Source organism: Pygoscelis adeliae, unplaced genomic scaffold, assembly GCF_000699105.1.
Source record: "Pygoscelis adeliae isolate BGI_AS28 unplaced genomic scaffold, ASM69910v1 Scaffold218, whole genome shotgun sequence".
Lineage (NCBI taxonomy): Eukaryota > Metazoa > Chordata > Aves > Sphenisciformes > Spheniscidae > Pygoscelis > Pygoscelis adeliae.
In genome coordinates, this window is record NW_008825433.1 from 2,944,326 (window position 1) to 2,967,126 (window position 22,801).

At 38.0% G+C, this 22,801-nt stretch overlaps 1 protein-coding gene across 1 annotated transcript in view; it reads left to right on the forward strand.

The window, feature by feature from the left end:
* Window positions 1–22,801, forward strand: part of LTBP1 (latent transforming growth factor beta binding protein 1) — a 136,670-nt gene that overhangs the window by 14,430 nt on the left and 99,439 nt on the right. The window contains exons 2-3 of the mRNA XM_009331050.1: window positions 8,158–8,382; window positions 11,882–12,159. Coding sequence (XP_009329325.1) covers window positions 8,158–8,382; window positions 11,882–12,159 — 503 coding nt within the window. The remainder of the gene's footprint in view (window positions 1–8,157; window positions 8,383–11,881; window positions 12,160–22,801) is intronic.

Here is a 22,801-nt window from a genome sequence, read left to right on the forward strand (position 1 = left end):
GAAATCTCATGCTTTGTGAGAAGGACACAATATTATTTCCTCCTCTTTAAAAATGTAGGAATATGTTGGATCAACAAAAACTAGACTTCAAAAACATTTATCAGTTTCATAATGTAAGAGATATCTCTAAGTTGCCTTCTGGTTACATTAATGAACCTTTTAAGTAGAGGAAGAGAGAATCTCATCCTCAGCAACATTTAGTCCATCTCAGAAAGGGCCCAGGCATACCATTTTTACAGCATATCCTTGGAAGTCGGCAAACAAATGCTGTGTTACACCATTGGCAGGAGATGGAGGCTAAAACTGTTTTCTCCTTAATTACTCTGCCTGGATTCCTCACACTGAAATATGGGTATTTCATCTGTTCTGTCATAATACGATACAATGAGGGATGCATTTTTAGGACAGTTTGTCTTCTCCCTAAAGCAATCCATTTTTAAAAGCCCCAGGTTCTCATAATGTTTAGAAGTTTAGGGTGCTCTTTGCAGGAAAAAAAAAAAAATCAGACTCATGTATCCTTGTTAGTTTCTGGATAAAGAAGTAGCTTTACATAAAAGGAAGGTGCGTACATCTGTATGTGGCGTATACACAGATCTCCTTACTCTGGGATTTTCAGAGGCAGCCTGCCTCTTTGGTCTTCTTGACAGAGTCGAATGTGGTTGCAGTTGGGTTAGAACGGAGTAAAGACAGTTGTTACTTGAATGCGATTCGTTCTCTTGCTCAAGAGTTCTGTATTAGTTGAGTTCATCCTTGGACTCTGATGTTTGCTTACATCTTTAATGTTAACAATCTCAAAATGTCATGTGCACTCAACAGCAAACCAATTAAATGACCCCTGCTGTGCAGCTTAGCATTAATATTATTGTGTGGGAAGGGGAGATGTTAGTAATAACTGATTATATGTAATTCCTGAGAGATGTCATAATTCTGCATTTATCCCTAGTGTTGTGTGTGGGGTTTTTAGTAATTTTAACAGTGCAAATGTAAGAAAATTATTTTACCTGCAGAAAATAACATTTATATGCAGAAAAGATTGTTTGTATTTTGGAAGTGTTAAACTTGTTTCAAGACTGTTCTTTGTGGCTCACTCTACTGATTTTCTTCGAGACTTTTTTCTTTTTTTTTTTTTTTTTTAAGTGTGCATGATCCAGACAGGAATAACACCACAAAGCTTGTTTATTTTGGCAATAATTTGGTTTCCTTGTCTGGATAAACAGCAGTACTTATGATCCCATTCCCAAGTGGGGCTGCATTACTTTGTTAAAGATCTGTTGGTAATAATAGTTTAAAAACATACGACAAATTCTAATGAAGTCAGTGACCATGTCAATTCACAATAGCTGAGAACCCAGTTTAGTAGCTGCATATTTTTTCTTATCATACCATTAGGTTTGAGGTAGGTTCCTGTTTGAAATTTTTCCCTGCAGTGTTGCTGATCTTACTTCTTTCCAGAGGAAACATCTGGAGTGCCTTCAGTATCGCATTCACCCTTTTAGGATGATTTCTATTAGTGTATTGCAGCATTCAGAGTAAAAATTTGTTTGATAAGATCCTTGTTATAATATTTACACATCTACTGATAGGCAGTGTGAAGGTGATAGTATAAGGGACCACATTTGATATAGTTCTTCTGTATCACTTTCTGGTCAGAAGTCTGGCATAGTGGAACATACCACCTTGAATGACATAGTCATTTTTTTTTCCCACTTGTGAATATTTTTAGTTGTTTTATTTTTTTCTCACTCAACAAATGTGAATGTTAATGCACCCACTGAAGTGACTACTGCGTTTTTTCTCAAGTAGGGTTTTTTCACAAGAATTAAGACTTGGGAGTTCATATGGGAAGGAACATGCATAACAGCTTTGAATATATTATGTTGATGATAATTATAACTACAGAAGCACAGAGTAAGGAGAAACAAAACCTTGGGACTGGATAATATAGATTTTGGCATTCTTGTTCACAAATGGTATCCATGAAGTCTGATAACAGTCTCTGATAATAAAGAAACGTACTTCAGCATGGACGTTCTTTGAAGTACACCCCTTACCTATACTATTCTGTTGTCTGTCATTCCTACTAATTTACAATTATTCGTTATAAAAATATTACATGTTTAAATTCATGCCATTTGGGGGGAATCTGTATTTGTGTAAGCTAATTTAAAACTAATTAAACTAGTAGTAAACTAAATGAAACTATTTACTAGAGAGATTTCTGTATGACAACTCTTTCATTGTATTTTTTACTTTGCATCTTCTTGGTGTACCCAACTGAGAAAGTGTGCGCTGTTGTTCTACCCGCTTTTCCTGCACTGATTTTCCAGCAACACTCTTAATTTTACAAGAATCTTTCAAAATATAATTGCATGTTATTATGCATATTACAACATATTAATCTACCTGAGTTCATGCCTTATACTTAAGCCATTGTTTATGCACAAGATTGCATTCAACAAAGGAAACCAGAGGAGAGTCTCAAAACATTTTTCCCTTCTTGTTGAATTCTAGACATTTCATTAAAAAGTGCTGTGATGGGGAGGCTGATCCCCCATGCCATACTGCCATTTGTTACATAGCCAGACTCCTCTCTCAGCAGTAGCAGGGAGTAGCCATTTCTACAGGGTTGCTTGTGTCTGGAACCAAATCTGGTGCTGTCCTCACTGTTTGGATCAGTGAATAGCAGTGGTACGTAGCAAGGGATTTGTGGGTGGTAACTAGGCTATTCACATGAGCAGAGCATCACTTTCCTGTTTTCAGTGGTGAGCAGAAAAGAGCATTTTTCATCTGTTGTTGGAGCTCTCGCCATTGGATTTACTTATAAAAAATGTGTTTGGTTGTTGCAATAGAATGTTTCTCTTAAAAGTTGTCAAAACACAAACATTAGGATAAATTCAGAGGTGAATGTAGAGGTGTTACACTATTAAATCAAGGCCACTTAAAGCTTCTCTTTTCTCCCTCTGCTTCCCAAAGCACAAGTTTGTAATACCGAGATTCTCTTAATCTTACTTTAAAAAATAAATTAACTATTTGGTTACTTAACTTTATATAACACCTCTGAATTACAACAAGGAATCTGAAGAGAAAGCTATTCAGGGTGAAGTAGTTAGAAAACTGAGGGACAACAAGAAAGACGGGGGGGGGAAGTAGGGGAATAGGGAAGAGTCTAAACTGGAAGATAGCATCGTTACTGTAGCTCATACCTCTCTGCCTTTTGTGGGTTACTGTTAGAGTTTCTGTAGTTAGAAAGTAGAAATAAGTTTGGAGCGATTACGCAGATCTATATATAGCACCTCTGGGTTTCAATTTTTTCCTAAAGTGTATGGTGTTTAGAGGCACTACATTACAAGAATGTTGTATAGGGCAGCGCTTCCCCTCAGTGAATGCCATCTCTTCTTTCCTGTGAAAAATTGTGTTTGGTAGATCTGCGTGCTAGTCCCTGCACTTTCTGTATGCTTAGTAACAGCATGGAAGAAAGATGCCCAAACAGCATGTAGTAATGCTGGATAACCATGTAGTACTCAGAGACAAAATTTGTCTGCTGATTCGTGATGCATCCAGTGGAAGTACTGCAATCTAATGAGCAGTTTAAGGTTTTCCTTGGAGAGCCTGTTGATGTAATTGAATAGTGCTTACACTTGAATAATTGATAGCGTGTAAGTAGAAAAGGCAAAGAGTGATGAGAGAAAGCAAGACAAACTCACATGTTCCCTGAGGTGTAAAAGAAAAGGCATTTGGAGAGTCAGATGAAGAACATTTCAAAACCCATCTTCATTTTCTTCTACGCTGGTTACAGGAAGGGAGTTTCCATCCATCCTAAGGGCTTGTTTGGGTAAGTATGGGCTATTTTTTAAGGATTAGGAGGATTTAGGTGCTTGGAATTTGTTTTGTTACACATTATTTTGATTAAATGAAAACATTCGGACTTGATTAAATTCGTTTATCTGGAGCTGTTCAAGGTTGTTTGAGTACCTTGAAAACAAATTAGATGATGTAACTACATGGACAAACTGTATATCAGTGGTTTCCTAGCTGCTTTGTTGATGATTTCATGCCCTATTCTTGTGTTTCCAACCCGTGGCAGCTTTATTGGGATTCGTGTTGCAAATGTTCTCCTTTTTCCATACAGTCATCCTTTCAGAGACTCCCTGTGGGGGCATCTTGATGCACCTTCTCCACTTGTCTCATTTTGAACAGTGATACCCACCAAGCTCTGCCAGGCTGGGGGGAATTAAGGCCTTTGGATGCCAGAGAAATCAAAACTTGTTATTACCAATTAATTGCCCAAGGATGCAAAGAATACTTAAAATGTTTGTAATTCCTTAAACCTGTCTCTACATTTCTAAAGGATGGATGTTTATTTTTATTAAGAAATTGTTAAATTTGTTCAATCATATGTTGGCTGATCCTTAAGAGACAGTTGAGAGACTTGGCTTACAGCAGATCTGAATGAAGAATTTGTTGCCTTTCTTAGATCCATTAATACTTACTTTGTTTTGTTTGTAAGATACCCATGTGTGAACTAAAATTTCTTGTCGTTTTGTGCAGACCTTTCTCCACATTTTTATCAGGCTCTGAGCAGCTAGAGGATTTCACACCATCATGGATATTTTTGTTTCCTTTTTTTTTTTTTCCTTTTCAGAGGAAATGGCAACAGCCCAGTGAGAATCAGGCTCCAGTGCGCCCTTTGTCTGAATGCCAGTTGTGAACATACGTGCAAACTCAGCATCTTCTAATGGTCTCTCCCAGCACATGGGTCTGGATTTTGTCAGGAGTGTCGCCTATGCCTCTGGCAGTGTTCAGCCATTCTGTTTGTTTAAGTTCTTTAACCTCAATGACAAAACAAAACAAAGCAAAAAAAACTTTCATCAGAAGTTGAGCTGTTCAAACACACCCTGGCTTTATATCCTGTTCCTATCTTAAGTGCTCCTTTCCCAAGGGCTCTTCGGTCTTTGTTAACCTGAGATTCCCAGAGCCTTGTCAAGGAAAAGTAGCGTTTCCTTCCTCTGCCTTTTTGGAGGCTTACCCCGCTTCAGCTCACTTTTCTCAAATGGTCTCTGTGTAATTCCAGCTCTGGTGAAGTTGTGTGCCTGTGATTTCCAGCACCAGTGTCATAATCAAATGTAGCCCTTTCTCCTGGCCATAAACTACCTGAGGAAACATTGCAATTAGTGTGTGTGTGGTTATTATGCCTATTTAAAATTATCAGGTATTTTATTTCAGTGTGTTTCATTCTTCATTTTTTGTTTTGGTGATTTGTGATGCATCCAGTGGAAGTACTGCAATCTAATGAGCAGTTTAAGGTTTTCCTTGGAGAGCCTGTTGATGTAATTGAATAGTGCTTACACTTGAATAATTGATAGCGTGTAAGTAGAAAAGGCAAAGAGTGATGAGAGAAAGCAAGACAAACTCACATGTTCCTATTTGTTTTTACATGGCCAAGTATAACTTACAATTGTATATTTCAGAATTTTTAATTTTTTTATTACATAATTTTATATTCTCAGAATAGATTTAATGTATTCTCATTTAAAGTTCGTTCCTCATACATTAGGCCAGACCTTCAAGAGATGTAAATCGCTGTATCTGTACATAAATCAGCTGAGTGATTTGCACCACATGATGATGTGGGCAGCTTGCAATTTTTATTTGCTGTTACATGTAAATACTGAGAAATTAAACATTCTTTGTTATTTACCTCATACTAGACCTTTCAATGGCATTTGTTTGCACTTATTTGCACAAGTTATTTGTGTGAATTTCCACGGCAAACAGTTATGAAAAGGGACATGAATGAACTCTTTCTACTGGTATCTTCCTTCACAGTGTTTTTAACACAAACTTTTGTTTGCTTGAAAGCAAAGCTTTTCACATGCCTGTTCGTTACTCGGCGGGCTCCTGCAGGAGAGGAACGCCTGAAGAGCGCCCTGTAATGCAGAGATACCTGTGCAACATGGCCTTCCAGACGCTGACTGCTTTATAGAACAGGAGCTTGAAAGAAAGTAATTTATTTTGGTAGAAATACTGGGTGTATTTACATTGTTTAAAAGCTATATTTTGCACGTTACCTTGTTGCCTTGAGGCCAGAGAGTGCAGGAAGAAAATCTATGGGATAGGCTTCTTGCACTCAAGGAATGCCTCAGTGAGACTATTTCTGTTTGCGTTTGTTTCACTGTACTTCTTTCAAACACTAAATTGCTGTCCCCTTAATGCTACTTTACACTATTTCATTATGCAATGTTACTTTTGCAGGAAGACCACCTTGGCTTTCAACCTTGCTCAGGCAGATCTTTACAAGTACCTAAAATTCTTTGTATGTTGTCATCATTGCAGTAAACCTGCTCGTTCGTGGCTGCTCGGGGGAAACGGTACCAGACAGAGATAGCTGTCATGCTTTAATTACTGCTGGGGTCAAAAATCCTTCGTTTTGCCCTGAAGTAACAGCCGTTCTGTAAGGACGTCTTTTATACACTCAGATAAAGTCCCAACAGTGTTGGGACCCAGAAAAGTGAGGCCTGTGCTGGCGTGGACAGTCTTCCAAAGTCCGCTAGGCGTTTTAGCACAGTGCTACAGCTTGAAGTACTTTCAGGCAGTTTATATGAAATGAAAATATGAGATAAGACAAGAAAAATTTTAAACGTACATTTGCAGAACAGAGTGGAAAAACAATTCTGGCTGTTTACTTTTGTGCGTGGACCTATCTGGCGATCAGGCAGCACCATTCTGGACCCTGTCAATACAGTGTGAGGGTGCTCTGCAACGAGCCGGGCTGATAGCTCTGTTTCTTGAGCACTCTTCCTGGGCCAAGTGAATTACGCAGCTGGGTTGGAACTCCTTACGCTGCTGAATGTACTACTTTGTCTTCTTGCGCCGCACAATACACAGGTTCCTTTTCCAATACTGACATTTTATGGTATTAATAATAGCAATAGGCTGTGGTTGTCCAGAGATTGCACCACTTGGAATAAGAAGCACTAAGTTCCTAATTACCTTGCATTACCTACAGTTTCTCATTTTTATTGTCATTCAGTATAGACTGAGCAATACCAATCTAGCAAAATGCCATAATTCTTGTAAAGTCTAGATTTTTGTTTATTTTTACAGTCAGAATCTTATCTTAAAGCTGACAAATGGATACTGTATGCTATTTCTCCATAGATCTTGGATTTCTGAACAAATGACCTTAGTTTGTCTTGAACAAAAACTTACAGTATTTTTCCTGTTGTTTTTACATCATTTAGTTCTTGAAAATGTTGACAGCTTGGCTAGATTATGGTTGATTATAAAGTCCCACATCATATTTCTAGGAAGTGCTGAACCATGTCTAGTACTGTTTGTATCTCTCAGTTAAGAAATATTTTTCATTCGATGTTGACATTTTTCATGTTTTGTCTGATAATTTATATTGCTGTAAATGTGCAAGTACTATCTGGCGCAGAAGTAATTACCCTTGTCTTTATATTGGAGTTAAAATATTTTAATACTTTGGAATTTGTCTCTGAAATAATTTGAATAGAATCTCTCGATATTTTTATGATCCTCATGGTGGGTATACAAATTAGCTTCTTTTATCTGAGAGATGAATGTTAAGAAAAATCTAGATACTCAGTAAGACATGGTTTTCCAGAGAACAGCCAAGGCTTACAGTGAAAATGGAAAATTATCCCCAGTACTGTCTACTCTCTGGTGAGTTTTTCCCCAGTCTTCCAGGGAAGTGTACGTGGCCCAGGATTTTCAGAAATATGAGGCTGACTAAATTAGTATACCTGTACCAAAGAGTGAATAAGAGGTGCAGTCAGACACTGTATTAATTTAGCATCTTGCTTAGTGTAATGAACTAAAATAGCTGGGATTTCGAAGGGAAGAATATGCTTGCCGTGTTTGTCATGGAGAGAAGATGCGAACCAGGCAGAGGTTAAAAGGAGGGTTTGTCATTTAGGGAAGATGCAAACCAGGCAGAGGTCACAAAGAGGGGAAGGGAAGTGGTTCTACCACAAGGCAATTCAAAGTGATTGTCAGATGGGTAGTCATTCTTCAGATGTCAGAAGAACAAAGGGCCCCAGCCCTATTCCTTTTTCCTCGCCTTCTGTGTGATGTAGTCAGATAATACTAAAGCTAAAGTCATTAACAAAATTTTTCTTTCTCTTTTCATTTCAGTTATTTGCCACCTTCCATGCATGAATGGAGGCCAGTGCAGTTCTAGAGATAAATGCCAGTGCCCTCCTAATTACACTGGTAAACTTTGTCAGATCCCTGTGCAGACTGCCAATACTCCAAAACTGTACCATCATCCACAACAGGTGAACAAGGCTGTAGGATCGCAAATTATCCACTCCACTCATACTTTACCGCTGACGATGTCAGGACAGCAAGGTGTAAAAGGTAACTTTTTTCTTGATAGATATTTTTTCCTTTGGAGTTGATTTTATTAACTAATTTTGGGTATCCAACCAGTAACGATAGCGATCTGTCTACGTAGTTTGAATCTTGACACCACAGCTTGAATCATGAGCTCACCAGAATGACTGGAAAGTATTTAGCTCAGTGACTGAAATGATAAGAAATAACAGTGCTATTGAAAAGAGTTTATAAGTAAATTTACTTCGCTTTACGGTGGAATTTAATGCAGGTTGCAGAGTCAAAGGATAATGCAGGGGGACTTCTTCCAGGAGTGTAGACACATTCAAAAAGAGAATGATTGTGGCTGAACAGAGTCCATAAATTGCGGTATACGTAGGTAGAAAGTTGCAGGCAATTCCGTGGTTACTAGTGGAGGGAAGAGACAGTGCTTTTCAACATTAAAAAAAAAAAAAAATCTAATGTAAAACTAAAAATACAATCCATGTTTATCTTTGTTATGTCATGTGGTAGAGTCCTATAAGTTAATTTTGAGGTGAACTTTTTAATGTAGGTAGGCCATGATATGATTTGGTTAAATAGAACATTCTTTCCAGGTTATATAACAATATCATAGAAAAAAATGGTAAAGATTTCCTACTGTTAATGCTGTGAAGAAGGCAGAGGATCAGAAACAAGAAAAGCTGTAATGTTAATAAAATTTTGCACAGTCAAAGAAAGTTCAGTCAGCTTCAGGTTTCTGTTTCCTCTAATACTTTTTTGTGAGGTGACAAGTTCTGATGACCTTGAAGAGGTGTGTTGAATTTGTTTCCTGTGTGTCCTATGACTCTAGGTGGCATTTTATCTGGGTGAGATCCTGTCCATGCAGAGAGACCCCTGAAATTCAGTTTCACAACATATGAATTAGTGTGAATTTTGTTTGTTTGTTTGAATTGCCAGATTGTTTTTTTTTTTCTTTTTTTCTCGTCAAGGGTAATTTTACAATTACCTCTCCAAGATTGCTATCTCTGAGTAAAAACAAAATGTATGGGGGAAAGATGTGAGGAGGGTCAGTTGTTGGCAACTAGTTCCTGAATAACTTTGCTAAAAGAGGCCAAACTATTTATATGTTTGTGATAAACATAATCTAATGTAATAATTCTGTTTTCAGACAGGGACATAGCTGTGAAGGAAGTGTTGACAGTATACTTCTGGAAACACAATATTTTATAAATGCTTTTAAGTATCTGCTCCACCTTTTCAATGGATTTGTTCTCTAGGGACTGCTATGCAGTCCATTGGGAAATAGTTTCCACTGGCATGTTGGAGTATTAGTCCCTAAAGCTCCCCAGAACTTTTCTGACTCTAAAAAAAAAAAAAAAAAAAAAAGGAGAGTAAGAGAATATAATTACCTAAACATTTAGCAGAGCAGAAATTTATTTCTGTGACTATTTAATTCCAGATCAAATTATTTTAGACAATATGGTGGACCATAAAAAAATTTTAAGTCATAGTTGTTTTTCAGATTTAGAGTTGCTGACTTAAAAGACACAGTAGGTTTCTCATTGCTAAAGAGTCTGACCTCTTGAATATTTTTTTTCCTGACCCTCAAGTCCTCATCAGAACCATCAGCAGTCACAATGCCTTTTCTTCTCTTTCCATGCCCAAATGAAGATGTTGGATTGTGGAGAGAGGAATGTTTCATTTCTTTCAAGGAAAGAATAAAACAATTAATCCTGAAATGGCTGGCAGAAATAAAAATTAATCAGCACATCTAGGCAGTGATCCAAGACCTGGAGAGGACTGTGGTGATAATACTACATGGGAGAAACCAGCCAAAATTTGATGTTTTCAGCATCTGAATATCTCTAGGTGGATTGATAGATTAAAGCAGAGCAATTCAGTGATTTCTTTTGAGGGCTAATATATTCTTTAGATTTATCAGCTGGAGAAACTAGTTGAAGGGATCCCTCTTCGTACATAAAAATGTATGATAGTAAGTTGGGGTGAGTTTTGTTATTCTCACAGCCAGACTACGCTGTCTTGTCTTGCCCTGCAGAACCAGTCAAATAGCCTAAGAAGGGCCTTAACTGTTTCTTTTTGTAACACTGAATCTTTTCCTTGTGGGTTTACCTGTAACAGAACTCATGTCGCATAAATTTTGCTTGAAGGTTACTTTCTGCTACAGGCAAGATCTGAAGAGTCATTAAGGCCCTGCAGCCATATTTTGCTGACTTTCTACTACCTTATTCCTGATGTTTCTGTCTGCAATATGTTGAAGATTTTCATAAATGAAACAATGGAGGCCAGAGTAAAAATAAGTTTGTTTCTTTTAAGGAATTCCTATGTGAGACCAATTAATCCTGAAAGTGTGCCTAGAGAAATGAAAATAATGTGAAAAACCAAAAGTGACTTCTACAAAATAATAAAATTTTAAATCAGCTAAAAGAAATGAAATATGCTTCCTCAGAAGTGGAGTTGTGAGATTGAAATTTTTAAGTAAGAACTGAAAATGCCTAATCAAGTTCCAAAGAATACTCTGGCCTCCTGGAGGCAAGGAGACAATTCAGAAGACTTAACAATCCAGTATGTGTTATAAAGAAAGTATGTCAAATGATATTTGTTGGTTCTTGATGTTTGGAAGGAGTGTTACATCTAATGGATTGGCTGGCCTTGACTAGTCTGTGCAGTACTTGCTGATGAGAGAGACCCAGCCAGACACAGTAAATGCTAACTTTGTTACGCAGCTTACAAACTATAAAACTTTTTACATACCTCTCCTCCCTGCCCCTCCCCAGTAATAATTTGAGTTACATGTTTAAAGGGCATTTTGTGTTTCAATGAAAAGAAGCTTGAGGGTCATAAACAGTTTTGTGCGCATTAATTTGACTGGAGGGTCTCAATCTATATACCCAGACTTAAAACTACAACTGTATTTAAAAACAGAAGTATCTGAAAAACATTTCCTCCCTCTTTATCTGCCAGATCCTGAATTCAAAGTTCAGTGAAGGGAGTGGTGGTTTTAGATGGTTGAGATGCTGGCAAGTGTTGCAGGGGCAAACTTAGAACTTGGCAGGTATATAAAGGTGAAGGGATGAAATCTGAAGCTTTTTCTGTGTTCCAGAGAAAGATGATGGATCTGAAAAAGAAAATAAAGCTTACTATATATCCAAAAATAACCCAGTGGAGTTTGAATTCTGGAACTTTGAATGGGATTCTTATTACACAGTATGACCACAAATATTAATGTCACACCAGCCAATTTGGACTTCCATGTTTATGTAGCGGTCTTTACAATGCTATAATGTCGTTCTTTCCTGTGTGAAGAGTTTTGATTTTCTGCTTTGTAAATGAGACTCTATGCATTCTTTCAGCCTTTTCTCTAACACCCAAATTTGGACTTTGTTTATATTTTGGTCACTTCAAGGCACTGTGTAAAGATTCTAATGTACAAAAAAGAGATATCTTAGAGGTGCCCAAGATCTCTTTTTTGACATATTTTATTACCAATTTTTTTAATGTGTTTTTCCTTCAATTATTTTAGTGAAGTTCCCTCCTAACATAGTGAATATCCATGTGAAACATCCCCCTGAAGCCTCAGTTCAGATCCACCAAGTTTCAAGAATTGACAGCACATCAACGGGACAAAAAGCGAAAGTACCTCAGCCAGGACATCCACAGGTCTCTTACCAAGGTCTTCCGTATCAGAAGACCCAGAAAGGACATACTACTTACACAAATCAACAACCCATTCCTCATATGTTTCCTGTTTCAGTTAAAACTCAGCTTGGGCGCTGCTTCCAGGAGACTATTGGGACACAGGTAAGAAATGTTTACTAAAGCTTTTGAGACAGGTAGCTTTAAAACAGTATCATAAAAGAAAGAAAAAATTCTTCACCAATCACAGGGAAAGGACATATTTGACATTCTTTTCCAAAAGAAAATTCTTGTGAGAATGGACTGTAAAATGTTTTACAAAGTAACATTTTTCTGAACCTCCTTCTCCTTCAAGCTAATGTCTTTATTTGCTGCAGTCTTGTATCCCTGACATTCTCATTTCAGTTTTTCTAGCCGTATCTTCTCCATTTATAAGCTATTTCTCCAAATTAAAAATGATAACTTAAATCCTAGCTCCATCTCTTCTGACTGAACAACTAAGGTTACACCATCTTCCACAGCTTGTACTGTCCTTTGGTTTAATGAGCCTTTTTGCACGTGTATCTCAACAGCCAGTGTTTTTCAAGGAGTTGCAGTTTTCATTGAAATTCCTATTCAACAACTTCATATGTTTTACACTATTGTAGACTAATTTTTTGAATCTATTGAAATGTGACCGTTGAATGGGATAGAAAAATCATGAAAGCCAATTAAGTGTTTGCTAAAACCTTAGTTCAGTTTAAAATAATATGTTCGCATCAGTTTTTACATATGACTATTCAAAATTGCGTATCTTCTTTCAGCTCTTGAAAGCACTTTAATAAGCAACACGGCATTATCATATTTGCATATATATGTAAATATACAGAGAGAGAAAAAAGCGTATGTGAAGAGACTGTAAAAAAGTTAGTAAGACCCTGTTGTTTATTGCTTATCACCTTGTCAAAATTTAACTTTCCAGATCGATTTTTTTTTTTTTTACACTGAATGCACGCCTCAGGCTGAAATTTTATGGGAGGTTTCAGAAAAATCACTCGCTTGTTTTGAGGGATGACATTAAAGAGTTAATATGTTGCTTTATTCAGGCTAAAAAAATAATTTAAGACTGTTTCAATGAGGATTTGGATCGTCTGTATGCTTTGAAGTAGAAACTTAAATCTTTCACAAAGGTCGCTCTGCTTTTGGTCCTTCCAGTAACATGCACCCAAAGTTAGCCAATTTTGAAGCATCTAAAAATATATCTATTTCCAATATATTCCACAAACATTTGTTAGACGTTGGCAGCAGAATTCTCCAAAGATTTCACCTGCACAGAGCATGGTCTGCCTTCCCCCCAAAGGGACAGCACCCATCATCCCTGAAATGCAGGACTGGAGCAAAATGTCCTTTACAAGTGTTTCTTCTAGCTGTCAGTGAATGCTGTGATGCTAAGTGATAGAACTGACAGCAAGGAAATTTTCTCATGGCTCCCAAGAAGCACGCACACACACACGCAAAGGGAAGAGACCTCACTCACAGAGGGGCAAGGAGCTTTGGGGAGGATCAGTGATGGGGAACAGACAGGAGCAGAAGCAGGATGCAGTCAGAAGCAGGGTGAGGGTAATGTAGGTGGCAGATCCCAAGGTAGCGATAGCAATTACCTTCTGGAACATCAAACTGAAATCGCAGTTCCTTAGTCCCGGTCATCCTCTGCCAGCTCCAGAGAAATGACTTTTTTCCTGTAAAATATGTTTCTGTCTTCCTTTCAGTGACTGGCTTCTGCAGAGTATTGTAGCATTCCTACTAGTGACATAATTAACTCTAGTTTCAGAAGTCATTGCTGTGGAAGTAAAGATCCCAAAGCCTGCTCATGCTAGGCCATCACATGAGGGTGTTTAAAAATAATTCATTCTGAAGAATGCTATGGAAGAAGTAAATTTAAATGTCATCATGCCCCAAAAACGTTTCTAGAAGAACAGAGTTAAGTTTGTGTATGGAACGTTAAAGGCTAGTATTCACTAATTGTTGAGTGCTTGATTTGGTATCCACAGTGTTAGTTTATTCTGATGAGCTCTTCGTGCTTGTCTGTTTCAGGAATAGTAAAACCTTAAATTTGTTCTTTGACAAGTGTTGAAGCACATATTCAAATGAAAGTTCATGGATTTTACATGACAAAATGAAGCAGGGCCTGTGTCAAACAACCATTTCTCTATTTCCTAAGAATGGGAGATCTAACAAACATGGCATTATAATGTGCAATCATAAAATGCTGGAAATAATTATGATAGTTAATAGTTGTTTATTATTTATTTGTATTTCTATTTGCACTCATATATAGGGGAAGACAAAATTCCTTCCTCAATCTTAGACTTGGCAGTGGGTGCTGCATCTTTTATCTCTTACTTTTTGTTTGACATATTTCCTGTCTGTTTTCTGCCGCATGCATGAGTGAGGTATTTCAAATGACATATCCAAAACCTGCAGTGTCCTATGCATGCCCCTCACATTACAGTGGTTTTAAAACTAAAACTTACTCATCACTCACCAGAAGACAGTAACGTGCTCCTTTTACAGGGGGAGAAAAGGAGAAATATGCTCGCATTGCCCTTGTGCCTGACTTGGAATCCTACTAAATGCTCAGTCTCCAATTTTTATTATGTTTTTTTCCGTATTCCCCTGGAAAAATGTGTCTTTGCAGTGCTCTCAAGAAAGGGTAGTGCCTCCTAGTGTAGAATAATGCATGTTCTCATTTTTTTTTACAGATTTCATTGGTTCTTTCAGTGTCAGTCTTGGAGAAGAGCATAGTAAGGATTTCAGAGGTCTTTTGTTATTTAATTTAATGGTTCAGTTTAGAACTGAAGTTGTATGGTGGCATTTTGTAGAGCATTCATTTAAGACCTTGCCATAAATATAGATTTAAGTGACTCATTCACCTTTCAAATTTGAACCTGAAATGTCAATATGTTTTTCCTACAGTCAGGCAATGTGTATTATTTATTTGTATGTTAAATAGACCTTGAACTGGGAAAGATGCTTAATTTTTTTTTTTTTTACTCTTAAATAGATCTATTCCAAAAGAATTTGGTTTTCTGTTTCTTTGATATTCACTTTGCTAAATATGACGGTTCTCTTTATTTGTTCAGACAAGCTGCTAAACTGAGACTTCCTATTAGTAGCAATGTGTTGCTCCAGTCCTTTCTGGAGTTTATGCTGGATAATTTTGATAGCCATACTTTTTTCAACAATCATAATGTTTATACATTTTTTTGCAGGGTGGATTGTATATTTGGCTTCAGAAATGTTTTATTCAATATCCTGGGATCAAAGGTGACTTTACTGTCTATAGAGCAGATTGATGGAAGAATATGTGTGTGGCCTCTTGTAGGCAAATCAACCAAGTTAATAAAGACTCTGCTGAACTTACTTTTGGTCCAGGCTAAAAGCACAGGATAAAAACAGTATCAGAATCTCTACTGTGGTTTTGTGTCTGTGTGTGTAACCTCCACCATTCTGTGTTTCTCTCCATCACTTGTTCTCTCCTTCTTCCTTGACTTTCAGCTGGTCTTCAATTACAGGTCTTCTGATTTTAATGCTTTGTTTTTTTCACAACCTTCTGTGGAATATTTTCCATTTCCCAACACATTCTTCCTCACCCCACCTTAGTTAAATTCCTTTAATGTATCTCATTCAAAAACAGTAGTCCTGCAAAAACAGTAGGATAGTTGCTATACTCAAATCCCAAGACAGCCAGGGCATGTTTTCTGCAGTGTTATTTCCAACAGAGCACATAAAGTTAGCAACTGGAGCCACCCTGAACTGAAGCTTGGAGGGCTTCAACTACCAACAGATAGTTGAAGAATCTGGTCGTATTCTTAGGCCTCTGATCACTCCTAATTAACAACATAGAAATTCTTCTAGACCACCTATTCATTTAGTTGCCTCTAGTATCATAAGTGACTATAACCAAAGGCAGCAACCATGAGAAAAGGGTAGTAAAAGGTGTGTGAAAAGATGTCAGTCCACAAACCTAGAAGGACAGGAGAGGAGAGAGAGGGGCTAGAGGAATGAAATTTCCTAGCTTAATTAGAATAGATAAATAAAGATGTATGTTTTCATAAATACATATACACATGTATGTATGTGTTGCTTAATTGTGACTGTTTTCTGAAGTGTCCTCAGCATTGGGAAATAAAGTGGAAAGAGCAACTATAAAAGTAGTATTACTATTTCAATTTTTAAAAAGTAATATAGGAAGCAAATAGTGTTCTGGATGGTTCCTTTTTCTACTCAAGTCAGTTCACTTTTCCTGGCTGCCTCTCTTTTCTGTGAGTAGAATGCTTAGCAATTATTTCTCCTCTGGGAGATGTTAACGATGATTGCTCCAGGATAGCTTACCATGTTACATAATAGCTTACTATGATATGTTGCATGCAAAAGTTGTGGTTCATCAAATACTTTCGTAGTACCAAAAAGATTTTTGCAGGTTATATCATAAACTAGCAGTTAAGCTGCAGGCCAGAAACTTATTGTTGTCATAAAAATATAGAAAACAAACCTTTACCTAAACTTGCACCTTGTTATATAGAAAACGATGTTGAGAAAATAGAGACTTGAAGTTGGGAAACAGATACAATGGAAGCAGTAGGACAAAAATCCCACTTAAGATGGCGAACAGTAGATCTGTGGAGAATACTATGTTACGGTGCCTTCAAAAGCTGGAGATTGGACACGGTGTCCTGCAATGTCCTTTACAGCCATGTAGTCCTGTGTTTTTGAAATCCAAGGAGTCGGTCATCTTAGACCACTGATTCTCAAGGTCCTATTTAGAAAGAAAGCAAAGAAGGAAGATTATGTTTCTCTTCTTCAATGCCTCTTCTTCAGCTGCTTTTCATTTTAATTCTAATAAAAATGCCTTTATTATGACACAGAATATTTTGTTATTTCCCAAAATAATTCTACAGTGTCAGTGGTGCACCTAGTAAAGATTGTGTTGGTAATCTCAAGTCCTGTTAACTTTGCATATGATTACTTTGCATTTAAATTGAGAAAAGAATGCAGATGCCTACTATCTGTCAAAGTTCATATAAAGAGAATTAAGCACCGCGCTTATTTTCCCCCTTAAGATCAGTTTGAAGTGCCTACTAAATATATTCATGTGTTTTCCTATGGTTACTGCATTTCAGTATTTTGGCTAAAAAAGTCTTTTTTCTCAAAATTGATTTGGTCTCTTTTTTACTTAACTATAAAGAGGGAGGCATTTTTTGCAAAGCAGCAAGAAATTGGAAGAAGCTGGTATTTCCAAATTTCTCTAAAGCAGGCTCCTTCTGACTAGATTCACAAGTAATGCTGTTCTCTTCAGCAGATATTTTGAGTATCAGTTTTACCAAAGGAGACTTCTGGTGATCTCAGCATGTGTAACTTAAAAACAAGATAAAAAAGAGTTGTTATTCTAAAGAGAGACAGATATTGAAGTTGCTTACCTGGCTGAAGGCAACATATGCCAAAATGTCCAGAAGAGAAGCTGGCTAGGAAGTCAAGTCTGCCCATGCTTGTTCATTTCTCCTTGCTGTCCCTCAGTTGCGCTGGTGTAATGGCTGAGAGGAGCGGGACTGCTCTCTAAAATGATCACTGAAAGAATTCCAAAAATATTGTCTTCTGATCCCCCGTTTTTGTTGGGGTGTTTTAAATTCAGGTCAGTTCCAGGTTGCGGTGTTCAGGGGATATGTTCCACTCCTCGCCTGTCAGTTGTTTGCTGAACGATGCTTTGTGCTTCCCTTGTGAAGTACTTTGAAAGGTGTTGCAGAAAAGATCCATACTTGTTACAGCTCTGTTGAGAAGGATGCCTGAATTCTGGTATTGTGAAGTGAAATTTGGTGTATTGTAATAATACTTTGGAAAGTCATATTAAAGAAAAACAAAATATACCACCTATAGCAGACAATAGAAGCACATTTTGATAGATTTTTTTTTAATAGATTAAGCTAAATAACATTAATGGTGAACACTAGTAAAGACTTTATTGAAAATTATAAGGGCTGTCCATTTTTCAGTGTGATCAAAGCGCTCACATATGCGTTCAGACATGTTTCAAATGCTGCTTAGTTCTGATAAATAACAAGTATGTCTGATGAACAGATGTTAGTTGATCAGCATCTTTAGTGGGATAAATTTCTATGGAAATAGTTTATTTAGTACTGTGTTTCAGTAATGTCTTTTACAGGAAACATTTGTTTTGGTTTGAGCAACACTCTTCTCTCTGCTGTCAGACTTGGTAGAATACAAAATAAGCCAAGTGATAGGTGGCAGCTGGAAAAGGTCAGAAATTGTCAACATTGTATCATGATAAAGATTCTGACTGCAAATCATTAAGCATTTACTTAACTTGATTCACACAAGGACATACACTGATCATGTACTTAACTTTGAGAGTATACATAAAGTTTTTGGGAACTGGGCTTAGATCACCGATGAGTTTTTCACGATGGGAGATATTAAACAAAGGCATCAAAGTTTTTGAGTTAGAAATCAGAGCAGTGAAATGTGTTGATAGCTCTTAATGTATAACCTAATGTATTGATACTACTGTATGCAACATGATCGTAGTGTATGTAGTCTGGAGGTGATGACAGTAGTAATATGCCAGTTGAAGTTATTCATTCAACTGTATAAATATCCCTGTTGAACTTCAGATTTAACAAAACATTTCCTGTGGAGGTAAATTTCAGGTATTTTCATTTTTTGACAGCTGTATGAAATGAACTTCCCTATTTATATTCTTTAGGCAGGAAAAATGATACAAGTAAAATTCTGTGCTTCATACTGTTACTTTTTCTCTTAGAGCACTTTAAAAACCTTTTTTCTTTAAAATAGTCTTAAAAATACCATCTCATAAAATGAAATAACTGTCTGGAATTCCTTGAAGCTCATGGTTTGGCTTCTGAAGTTTTTAAACAAATAGACTGTCAGAAATCAGTGTGGATTCATTTCCAGGATTAATGCTTCATTCGCAATAGATTCTTTGCAAGATCAATACCCTGAAATATCAGAAGATTAAAGATGTATCGGATAGCAAAAACACCAAACATTGTTTTAATTACTCAAATAGAAGAAAGCTGGATAATTTTTACTTGCCTATGAAGAATGTTCTGCTTAAGCCAAAACAAATTCTTTACCAGTTCTTTTAGAAAGTCTGGAAGTATTTAAGTTTCTCTCCTCTGCTTATGAGACAATGCCTGTTAGTGAGCCAGTGCTACATGGGGTAATACTCTTCATTTGTAACAACCTGTCATTCAGCTGGTCAGTAAGCTAATTAAGTATGTTTGTTAATCGTTTCAGTAATACAGTTTATTAAGTTTGAGGTTTCTTACTCTGTTGCACCTATAGGAAAAAAAAAAGAAGCAACAATCCAAGGTCTGTGCCTGTTGAATAGTTTACAGAAAGTTAAACAGTGTATCCATTCACTTTTGCTATTGTGGTATGTGAAATGCAGTCTTTTGAGCTGAATCCCAGAGTCATTAGCTATTAACTCAGGCTAAAGCACCTATCGATTTCAATCATAGTTAATCATGTGACACTCCTTTATTTATGCCTGTATTGTGGTTTTAACTAACAGCTCGTGACAGGGATTTGTAGATGGGTCACGTAGGAGTGGGAGTCCCAGGAAACGTTGTGGTCCCTCGGCCAAAATTCTCTGCGGTTGCCCTGAGACTAATGGCCAGACTGGGCTCTCTACCGCACTTTACAGGGAGCTGAATAAATTCCTTCTACTGCCTTAGCAGAGGGATTTCGAGGATATAATCCTTCCTTTTCCCTGGCATTGGAAAACACATGAAACCCTAGTGGCAGCGCACAACTCAAGTACTGTTAGCGCTCCAAGACTGTGGAGATGGGGCAGAGGCTGGAGTCGGGACAGAGGAACAAAGAGGTGATGTGGCTTGGGGTGGCCTTTGTGCACCAGCACAGGGTCAGCCAGAATTTCAGTCTACCAGTGGGAATATTCAGTACTTCCTTCAGTTATATAAAATATTGGCGTAGAAGCCCAGGCACGCATGGGGAAAAATATGTGGATTCGAAACAATACTTTCAGTGTCTGAGTGCTTTACCCAGGAAGAACTTTGTTTTATAGCAGTACCATGTGTGCCTCATACTGCTGCTACTGCTGAGCCTCTTTCAGCACAGCTGAGCTCTTTTATACCAACCTTTCATGACTTCTTTGCCTTCTGAACCAGTAAGAATTATCTCCAAATCATAAGCTTGTGACAGATGTATCATTCATGAAAATCTGTTCTCTGTCTATAAGGAGTTTTCCAGAAGCCCTCAGGAATACAGGCTAGATTATTTTAAAATGTGTGTGAATGATGGATAGAAAAGTGTAAGCCTAAGCTTAGGGAATGGCATCATCTTCATGCATAGTGCAAGCTGTGTGCCTGTGTTTAGCTTCCCTGCTTATTTTAAGCTCATACTTATGTGTTGGACTTGTGTTGAATGGTGAGACAAACTAAAAATAGTTATGGATTCCCCCAAGTGACTTTTCCAGTCACTTGTGACTCAGAGACTGAAACAGGCTGAGTTCTTCCCAGTAGTAGGAAGTGGGTGAGACACTTGAAGTGGATAGAAATTGCCTGAAAGTTTTTGAGACCTGTAGAAACAGAGCTTCAGTTCATTGATGCTTAGGGTTTGTGAAAGGGAGGAGCATCTCAAGAAATTGTAGCTGGCTAGGAAACAGTTTGTGCAGTGCCATGAGTGTTGAAAGTATCTGAAGCGCTATTAGATGTACCAGAGAAATCAGGGTTTATTAGCCATAGAAGAACTTTGTTTCTGCTTGGCTTAGGACTTTGCAGAGCAGTCATTTTTTCTGATGCATAGCTCCAAAATTACACAGATCTTACACCACTAGGAGCCCCATGTGGCAGTTGCTTTTCCTTGCTGGCCAGTTTCTACAATGATCTGGACGTTAACCAAATTATCATTGATTCTTCAAGCTTTAATTCACCATAGAGGCAGTGGGAGCAGCAGCTTTAATCATTGCCAGTTTTTACTGACAGGACTACAAACCACAGTTGCCAGATGACTCAGACTTTGGCATCCTTATTTTTGCTCATGGTTTTTATATGGAAATTTGAAAAAGTTATGACCACAGAGATCATGATTTTCAGGAGAGTGCAAATGCTGTAGCACCACACCTAAACTAAAAGTGGGCTTTAGTCCATCTTCCTCCTCCTTTCTTTTTTTTTTTTCTTTGTTTTATATGCTTTTAATTTACTACTGTTAAATGTCACCTTTTCTATTCTGGGGATAAAGAAAAAAGCGGCCAGTTCATGATGGCATATCGGCTCTCACGTCAGTGGAGTCTTGCCTTGACACACACACAAGCTGCTGGGATATGTCCTTGAGGCTTGTGACCTTGCAGAGGAACACTGGGTGTTAGGTAATGTGCCTCACTGCCCAAATGCTCCGTTTCTGAGATCATAAGGGGAGGTGCAGCACCAGCCTTGATTCCTCCCACTTCTTTTCAGAGAGATGAGAGTTGTAAAACTGAGGCACAAGGAGGGGGAGAAGAGTCAAGTGCAAATTGGTTTAGCTGACTCTCGCTAACAGCCACAGTATATGACTTTGGTAAGTGGCTTCTCTTTCTTTGAAGAAGCAGTACTAGCTCTAGGAAAGGAGTTGAGCAGCTGTAATTATAAAGTAAACCTGAGTAACTGTGATGATAAAGTAAAATGGTCCTTCCTAGCACATGCTCACCTGGGATGTGGGATGAGAAACCAGCATTGTGTAAAGATGTGACATGAATTCTCTAAGGTTTTAGGGCAGCCACTTGGAAGAGACATTATGAGTACTCTCCATTTGAAAGATTTTTGAGCTTCTGGGAACTGCAGCAATATCTGTATATCATCTAGCTAGAGGCAGTTGAAAGAGCTGGTTCCAGTTTTGAAAACACCTGAGCTGCAGCAGCAGAGGGGGTTGTACAGAATTCCGTGTTTGTGCATCGTGACAGCCTTTGTGAACTGCCAGGCCAAGAGTTGCTTCTGGAAACAGAGCAGACTCTGACTGATCAGGAATGGTCAATCTCGTACTAATCCTATCAGTGCCCAAGCCAGGGGAGCGTAAGACAGCCTGAAAGACACGTGTTCATAGTGTAAGCCTGAGCCTGCATCTGAAAGATGGGACTTGTTTTGATACTTTACTGTTTTAACACAGCCAAATACCATCCAGGCCAGGACTGTTTCTCACCTCTTGGAACATGCGAAAATTTGTCACAAGACCCTCTGCAGATGGTAGTGTGAAAATAGACTCCTAAAGTTACACAATAACTGAGCAGTCTCTTTTAACCTGTTTGGCCACTCTGTTCTTTGTTGTTCATGTGTCACCTTAAAACGTGGCTCAAAGCACAAGTGGTGCTACCCCATGTAGGGGTGATGCGCAGAGCTGAACCGTAACTTCGCTAAGTTGTCCTGGTGCTAAAAGCTCCGTTTCATGAGAGAGGCTGTGACAGAGGATGCTCCTGGCTGCTCACACATCCCTTACTTGACAGATGTCTAAGCTTCACAAGCAGCAAGTGCAGAGCTGCTGCAGGTTGCACATTACAGTCTGGTGTTTAAACGGTGAACTGGTGCTGCTTTCAGTTTGTTGCTGAGGTACTTCAGGAAGTGCCTGGGGAGTATCTGTGAAAAAGGGGCAGAGAAGATGGCTGGGATGATGCCTTGCCAGCCCTCACCATGCAAAGAGGGGACCCTCTGATGAGTCAAAGCCCTGATGTTGTGGGTTAGCCTGCTATCTTATTAGCAGTCACGCTGTGAAGCTACACAGAGTAACTCTGTACTTTGAA